The sequence below is a fragment of the Meles meles genome, chromosome 19 (assembly GCF_922984935.1).
Source record: "Meles meles chromosome 19, mMelMel3.1 paternal haplotype, whole genome shotgun sequence".
Taxonomy (NCBI): domain Eukaryota; kingdom Metazoa; phylum Chordata; class Mammalia; order Carnivora; family Mustelidae; genus Meles; species Meles meles.
The window spans coordinates 57853057-57861428 of NC_060084.1; the positions used below are offsets into that span (position 1 = coordinate 57853057).

At 59.7% G+C, this 8372-nt stretch overlaps 1 protein-coding gene across 1 annotated transcript; it reads right to left on the minus strand.

Annotated features, from left to right (window-relative positions):
* Positions 1–1607: 1607 nt before the first annotated feature.
* Positions 1608–5281, minus strand: LOC123930630 (zinc finger protein 135-like). The gene is made up of 6 exons (XM_045986824.1): positions 5239–5281; positions 4032–4111; positions 3567–3702; positions 2863–3210; positions 2312–2753; positions 1608–2214 (listed from the first exon to the last, which is right to left on the minus strand). The coding sequence occupies exons 1-6, from the start codon at positions 5279–5281 to the stop codon at positions 1608–1610; spliced, it is 1656 nt and encodes a 551-aa protein (XP_045842780.1).
* Between the last annotated feature and the right edge of the window lie 3091 nt (positions 5282–8372).

An 8372-nucleotide genomic window follows, 5' to 3' on the forward strand; every position in this document is an offset into this window, starting at 1 on the left:
CTTACTGGGTGCTGAGTGCTGAGGTCCCCAGGGCTGGCGCCTGACCTCCCATCCGGGCGGAAGTGACGGGTGAGGTCACGGACCTGCGTCAGCAGGCACTGAACATGGCAAGCAACCCCAAAGGCCCAGGACATTATTCTTCGCAGCCAGTTCGGAGGAGGAAGGACTCCACGGGGGCTCTGTCCACCCTCTGTACCTCTGCTCCTGCAGATGTCCCGGGGGTGGGGATCCAGAGGACAGGGAGGGGAGGAGCAAGTGGCAAAGGCTCAGCCATTTCTGAACACGCCCTGTCTCACTTTCTACAGGCGAGGGGTGGCCCATGTCCCCCGCCCTGCATGCCAGTGGGAAAGGTGGTCTTCGACTGTCCCCAGACCAACTCCACACCGTGATGCAAAGGTTGCTGGCCCTCCGTGCCACCCGCACAAAGCACAGGTGGGTTGTAGACATCCACTACGGCTATAAAAGGTTAAGCCTCTAGCCATCTGAGGATGTCATAGATGGAATATGTTCCCCCAGATGTGTATGTTGAAATTGCAATACCCAGTAACTTCATAATGGGACTGTATTTGGAGATGGGGCTTTAAAGGGATCATTGTGGTTAAATGAGGTTGTATGTGTGGGCCCCCACCCGATGGCTGGTGTCCGTATAAGGAGAGAGACACACCAGGGGTCACACAGGGCTGCCATCTGCAAGCCTAGGAGAGAAGCCACAGGAGAAACCAACGCTACGGACACCTCGAGCTCAGAATTCAGCCCCGGGGCCATGGGAAGACAGATTTCTGTGGTGCTTTGCCATGGTGGCGGGAGCAAACCAATGCAGTGAACTGGGGGCGGGGCTACAAAAAGCTCCTCCTGGGCCAACATCCCTCGCCTGAGACGCCCCGAGACGCCCAGATCCTGCTGCTGCCACGCAGCCACCCAGCAGAGAATCACGTTTATTCTATTCTGGATTAAGTGCCAGGTGCAGACAGCTGCTGGGATTCTGGACCAAGGACAGTGGCTGGTCTGGCCCACAGGAAGGCCTAGAGATGACAGAACGGAGCCATCCCATCTCAGAATCTCACCACCTGATGCGGAGCAGCCCACCCAGAGAGGACCCGGGAAGGAGACCCGGTGACCAAGCAGGGACCTTGCCCTAGCACAGGGAAACAGAGCCCAGAGTTCCCACAGATAACTCTTGGTTGATGGCCAGGGGCTGGCGAACTTTCTGTGAAGGCCCAGATGGGAAATATTTTACCCTCTGTGGGTCATAGGCGCGCTCACACTCCTCTCATTCGATTTTACAACGCTTCCAAAGGTAAAACCCATTCTTGCCTTGCCGGCCCCAAAAGAGCATGTCTGGCTCTGTGGATTGTGGTTTCTCAGCCCCTGGTCTGATCTGCTCTCCGGGACTGGCACATTCAAGACAGTGACAGCAGAGCGTGACCCTGATGTGCACCCTGTGTGGAGGCTCAGGTTGAGCACCCACGAAGCAGGCCCTGCTGTCATCGTCTTTACCGGAGTCTCAGGAAGGTGGCACCAGCCTCACGGGCATCTCTTGAGGTCCCCGAGTTTCAAGTTTCAGCCTTATGACCTTACGGCTGAAACTTGGGCCACCAGGCCGGTCACTAGAGGCTCCGTTGTTGGTTATCTGGGAGGAGGGCCTGCTCCCTGAGCTGGGCCGGCGCGGGGCCCCCCTCCCGGCCACGTGTGGCTTCTGGTGGCAGGTGAGATTCCCCATGCGCCCGAAGGCCTTGCGCGTGGCCGGCTCTCGCAGGGTTCTCCCTGGTGTGGATCCGGTGATGCACCGTCAGCGTGGGCCGGTGGCAGAAGGCCTTGCTGCACTGCGCCCACTGACAGGGCTTCTTGCCGGTGTGGACCCTGCCGTGCGGGACTGGGGTAGACTTGCCGCACACGCCGCACTGGAAGGGCCGCTCGTCGCCGTGGATGGCCGCGTGCTGGAACAGGAACGACACCTTCCGGAAGCTGCGCCAGCACTGGCCCAGCGGTGTGGCTTCTCGCCGGTGTGGATCCACAGTGGTGGAGAGGGGCGCCTTCTGGCTGAAGGCCTTGTCGCACTCCCGGCCCGGGAAGGGCCGCTCCCTGGTGTGCGAGCGCCACTGGACGGCCAGGTAGGCCTCTGGCTGTAGGACCTGCTGCAGGCGCCGCACTGGGCCGGACTGTCGCCGCCGTGGCCGCGCGGGGCCTGGCGAGCCGCACGTTCTGGCTGGAGGCCTTGCCGCAGTGGGCGCAGTGCAACGGCCTGTCGCCGGGGTGGAGCCTCGCGCGCGGGATTAGCGCAGACGACCTGGTGAAGCGTCTCCCGCTCCACCAGCACTGGTACGGCTTCTCGTCCGCGCACATCTGTGGCTCCGCCAGCGTCGGGCTCTGCGCAGCGCCTTGGCGCTCTCGGGGCACCCACAGGCCACTTGCCGGTGTGCGTGAGGTGATGGTGGGCCAGGCCGGACTTCTCGCGGAAGGCCTTCCCGCACAGCCGGTATGCACGGGCCGGATGCCCGTGGGGGCCCGCTGGTGCCCGAGCAGGGATGAGCGCTTGCTGAAGCACCTGCCACACACATTGCACACGAATGGCTTCTCTGCGCTGTGGAGGCGCTGGTGGTCCACCAGGTTGGTGACGAGCGTGAAGGCCTGGCCGCAGTCGCTGCACGGGTAGGGCCGCTCGCCCGTGTGCGTGCGCTGGTGCCCGACCAGCTGCATGTTCTGCACGAAGGCGCGGCGGTGTGTGTGCGCCGGTGCATTGTGAGGGTGGTGCGCTGGCAGAAGGCCTTGCCGCCCTCGGTGCACAAAAACGGCTTCTCCCTGGTGTGCTTGCGCTGGTGCACGGCCAGCGTGTTGCCCAGTGGAAGCATCGCCCGCACTTGCTGCACACGAAGGGCTTGTCCAGGGCATGTGCTAGCTGGGTCCGCTGCGCGAAGGCCTCCCCGCGCTCCCCGCACACGCAGGGTTCCTTACCACCCTCCGGGGCTCCCCGGGCGCCCTCCAGGTCGGGCTTCCGCGGCTCACAGCTGTGGGGGCCCCTGCCTTCTGGGACTCCTGGCTGGGCGGAGGTGGGCTGATGCTCTGCCGGGGCCGTTCCTGGAGGCCCCTTGGCCTCTCCCGGTGCCGAGCTCCAGAGGCAGTTCCCTCCCAGCTCTTCCAGGGCCAGCCCAGGGGATCCTCCTGCGGGCTCGGCTTCCTCTGGGCTGTCCTGGTCAGGCCTCGATTCCAAACCTGAAGGAGCCCCCAAACACCCACGTCACCCACACCCACGTGGCCTTCTCCCAGAGCTAGGAGAGCCAAGAGAAACCCCCTTAAGCACTTGCCGAGGATTCTAGGATAAGGCCTGATGGCTGGAGCAAGGGACTGATGTTTGTGCCCCCACCCCCATTCAGATGTTGAAATCCTAAACCCCAGGTGATAATGTTAGAAGGTGGGGCCTTGAGAAGGTGAGTAGGTTAGGAGGGCTGAGTGCCCACCCAGAAAGGCCCCCAGAGAGCTCCCTCCCCACTGCCTCCCTGTGAGGACACAAGGAGAAGTCACTGGTGGTGAACCAGAAAGAGGGGCCTTCCCACAATGGTTGTTCTTACCTAGTGAGCACAGGTTCTGGAAAAGCTCCAGCATCACATCTCTGTACAGGTCTCTCTGAGCTGGCTCCAGCTGCTGCCACTCCTGGGTGAAGGTCACCAACTCCTGCAACCACAAAGTCATCTGGTCCACCCAGGCCTGTGGAGGAGGTGGGACAGGGAGCTGGCTTCAGTGGGTTGTCCCTGGGAGGACCCCCTACAACCAGCACAGTGCGGGGGGCACATAGTAGGTACTCAAGAAACATCAGGTGAGATTATGATGCCCATTATTGTCACAGGGCTGGAGTTTGAGGCCAAGTCCCTGGGTTTGTCCATTCTTTATGAGGACACACAGGACTCAAAGTCATACTTGTGGCTGCCCTGCCCCAGGTGCTAGGGAGACGGGCTGTGGAGGGGACTCAGGTGGTCAGGGGCTCAGTCGACTCTGTCCACCCGCGAGAAGGAGGGCGAGGGCACAACAGGACTCACCAGGGCCTCGTCGGCCAGCAGTTGGGCGGCTGTCCCTTCACTGCCCACAGCGACGGGGGCCTGGTGGCTGAGTCTGGGGGCTGATGGGGTGAGGTGGAGGGAGAGAATGAGAGGGAGGGGCCGTGAAGAACCAGGCCCAGCGCTGCTCTACACACACATGCACACACCCTGCCCCCCTTTTCTCATGGGGGATGAGAAACACATTTCTCAGGAGATGCTCAGAAAAACACAGACACATGGCAACCACAGTGCAGGGGCTCACACTCGCCAGACCCCCGCGGTGTGGCAGAAGTGGCAGTGGAGACATGCCTCCAGGCAGGCTCAGACCCAGGCCTGCTCTGCCTATGCACCCCCACCACCCCTGACCCGGCTCCTGGGGCGCTTTCCTCCGGTGTTGGTGTCTGATGATACTGCAGTACGAAACACGGTATATCATGCTACAAACTGGAGACAGTATCTACGTGTGAAACATGTACTCGATATGCTCAGACTAGATACTAGACACACAGGTGTATACACACCCACTGTCTCTCTCTCTACACCGTGTTTACAAGTATAGAAGGTACACACATGCTCTAAAGACCAGAGTAAATGCCACAGATACACATATAAAACATATATACGAGCGGGTACACGTGGCCTGTATGTGAGGAGTGTAAGTACTGAATGTCACATGTACAGTACACGTGGTCAGTCACACACTAGACCACATCTACCTGTGTATGTGTGACCGTTTTATCTGTGTGCTGGGGTACCAGATGCCACAGAGACCTGTAATGGCATGGAATCCCGCACACTAAACACTATATACGCGTGGGTGAGATATGTGTAAACTGACAACACGTGTCATTGTTCTGAATACCGTGTGCACCTTATGCATATGTATGCATGTAAACAGTCCACACACAGTACCCCATGAACAGGCACAGAAGGTGTACAAACACTACCATATGTACTTATAAACAAGGTGTATATATGTGTGTACACTAAATACTGCATATACGGTTATGTAAGGTGTATACGCGCACATGAAATAACGTAATTACACTAACATACATGTGTATGGCAGTAAATTCTGTATTTCAATGACTCCAACAGACCATATACTGAAAAAAGGCATGATTTTATCTAAGGGGGAAAATCTGCCAATTAAACCGAATTGCTCTCCTTTTGCTCACACTGAAATGACCCAGAACACAAACACTACAGCTGTCTGGCTTCACCCCACTGGATGGCCCGGCACACCCCATGTCGGAGACCACGGGGCCAGGCTGCCTCTGCAGGACTCCCTGCCCGCCGCTCCCTAGCGGTGTGCCTGTGCAGGTCACTTAGCCTGTTTCCTCATCCGGAAGGTGAGGGACCTAAGACCGCTGCTTTGTACGGTTGTTGTGAAGTGGTACCTGCACAGGGCTTAAGTGTGGTTATTGCACTAACTCCCCCGCCCTTGTGGGGGCGAGGGGGCTTTTCATTTTGTGCCTCAGTTTCCACATGTGCAAATGGGGTGAAATCCTAGTGCGTAGGATTTCACCCCCTCCTAGGAGTGGGGGGAAATCCTACGGGGCTCCTGTAGGGTTCAAGGAGATGACAGGGTGTCTCTCCGGTTTCCGCAGGCGTCCGCAGCAGCATCGCGGGGGGAGGGGGGGGAGTTCCAGAAGCCCCCGGGGCCCGCCCCGGCGAGTTCAAGCCGGTTTTCCCCGGTGGGGCCCCGGGGTCTGCACCTACGACCGCTCCGGGCGGCGCGGGCACTGTGGAAGGGCGACCCACGCTCCGTGAGGCGCTGGCCCAGAAGCGGAGCTCCACGCCCCGCACGCAGCGAGGGGATGCTCCGGAACTGCTGGTGGCAGCGCTGCCGTTACTATTACCTAAACAACAGCGACGAGCGCAGCTCCGACGGACGGAGCTCCGCGTGCCACCCCGGCACAGGTGCTGTCCACACCCGCTGTCCGGGCGGGGAACCGAGGCACGGAGGGGCGGGGTTCACAGCCCCTTCCGGGCCCCTCCCGCGATGCCGGGTGCGTGATCCTCCCCACCACGAGAACCTGGCGGAAGAGTGAACCCGGCCGGCCGCGCGGACTCACCCCGCCGTGGGTCCGGGTGAGCACACGGCCTGCGCCTGCGCGCCTCGCCCCGCCCCTGCGCTCCGCGGGGCCACGCCCCCTCCGCGTTCCCCGCCGCCTCCGGGTGGGAGGAGACCGAGGAGAGGAGGAGGGAGGAGATGGGGATGGGAAGGGGGGAGGAGCTTGGAGGGAGCCGAGGGGAGAAATGGAGGGAGGCTTGGAGGAAGGAGGGTGGAAGGGAGGAGGGTAAGGAGGGAAGGCCGGGAGGGGCTTGGAGGAGGGAGCGGGGCGGGGGGGGTAAGAGGGAAGTGGACTGGGAGGGTAGGCGAGGAGGGGCTTGGATGCGGGAGTGGGGAGAAATGGGGGTGGGGAAGAGCTTGGAGGGAGGAGGAGGGGAGGAGCTCTGAGAGGGGAGGAGGGAGGAGTAGAGGGGGGCAAGCGGGAGGAGAGGACTGTGAGGGAGGAGGGGAAGAGGCGCGGAAGGGCGGTGGGAAAGGCGGCTGGGGGGACTAGGGGAGGGGGGGAAGAGGGTAAGAGAAGGGTGGGGGGAAGAAGAGGGGAAGGAAGCGGAGCAGCCTCCGCAGTACTGAAAAGGATGAGGGATGATGCGTTCGAACCGGGTGGGAGCAGCATCTCCGGCCCTGGTGCTCCTGTGGTTGCACCTCGGAGCCTCCGTTTCCTCACTGCAGGGAGACTGCGAGTAAGGAAACCTGCTGCAGGGTTGCTCTGTGGGTTGCACGCGTTCGTTCCCGCGGTGTTCCCAGAGGGCGCCCCGCAGAGGACCCCGTCCAGCGGCGCTGTCCGGCGGACCCTCGCGCGCTCGCGGAAAGGTTCTGCATCCGCCCCGCCCGGCGCAGCAGCCGCTGGCTACAGGTGGCTTTGAGCCCTTAAAATGTGGCCAGTGCGGCCGTGGCGCTGAATTTGCGACTGGGTCGTATTTTAATTAACTTACAGTTTCATGGTTCTGCTTGGCTACCGGCTCCTGCTTTCAACGGGGCAGCCCTAACGTCTTGGGTCTTTTCACTGTATGGGCCAAGTTTCTCCTGCACTTGTACCGGGGCGGGGGGGGGGGGGGCTCCTTCAAACCCCACAGCACAAGACGGACGACCGCAATTCGCGCTCCCTGGTATCTATTAAATGCCGGGGACTGCTCTGAGCCCTTGGTGTGGACTAACCACTGGCGCCTCAACACGTGTGTCTCGCAGTGCCTCTTGCGGTGTATCTGGATGACTTCACTACTACTACCGCTTACTGAGAGCGTACTGTGTGTCCGCCCCCCGGAGAGACTCCGGACACCCCTGTTACGTCCTTTAACTGCAGGTGTAATGAATTTGGGAAAGGCCACAGGGCAGGGTCGGCAAGAAGGGGATGGGATGCGGTTGTGTTTTTGTCTCTACTTGGATCTAAACTCGAAAATCCTCGAACTCACGGAGAACGGTTGGGCAGAGCCGAGGTCACCTGCCCGGGAGGCTCAGCCTACCGCCCAAGGGGGCGCCCCCCTCCCACACTACCTCTTCGCAGGAACTGGGGCTGGTTTTTTTTTTTTTTCTTTTCTTTTGTTTTCCATTGCTCCTTTCTCTTTTCTGCCCCCTGCCTGCCTTTCCATTTTCCTTTAAATTTTTTTCTCATTTTGGATATTAAAAACGGCACATCTTTCTTTTCTTTTCTTTTTCTTTTTTTCCCCAGCACCTGCTATCAAGAGTCTGTTTTCCCAGTCCTTGAATCCGCGCTGTCTGGGTGGCTTGCTTTGACAGAATGTGGGAGAAATGATGCCGTAGGATTTTGTAAGTTAGATCTTTTGATTATGTGTTCGCTCCCCCACACCACCAAGCAGGTCTCTGACACTGGCTGGGTGTTGGAGGCCCTGTCCACCTAGAGGAGGTGTCCGTTTGAAATAGCTAACCCACACATTCCCACATAACCCACACATTCCCAAAGTGATTCTTCCTTTGGCGCTCCCACCGCGGTTGTCTGAGAACCCCTCTCTTCATTACTGCCCCCCCATCCCATCATGGGCAGTGGCCGGCTGTGAGCTCCTGAATTTTGAGATTTTAACTAACATGGGAGAAGGTCAGAGTGTGAGAAGGTCAAAGTGTGTGTTTGGGGGGGGGTCATGAAGACTGCTCATTGTCCCCCAGTATATCATCTGGAAAGTACTAGAACCCCTGAGTGTGAGCGGCATTTCCCAAGCTCCCTTGCAGCTAGATGTGGCCTTGCAACTAGGTTCTGTCCCTGGAGGCACGTCCGGTGGCCCCCGGTGAGGGCTGTCAGGCAGTGTACTGCT

What these genes read in the sequence shown, in the direction of transcription:
- LOC123930630 (XM_045986824.1), bottom strand. Translation starts at nt 5,281, where the DNA reads ATGGGGTGTGCCGGGCCATCCAGTGGGGTGAAGCCAGACAGCT. An exon ending in TGCTGGCCGACGAGGCCCTG is followed by an intron (nt 3,703 to 4,031) that starts GTGAGTCCTGTT and finishes CCTCCTCCACAG; the next exon opens with GCCTGGGTGGACCAGATGAC. An exon ending in CCAGAACCTGTGCTCACTAG is followed by an intron (nt 3,211 to 3,566) that starts GTAAGAACAACC and finishes GGGCTCCTTCAG; the next exon opens with GTTTGGAATCGAGGCCTGAC.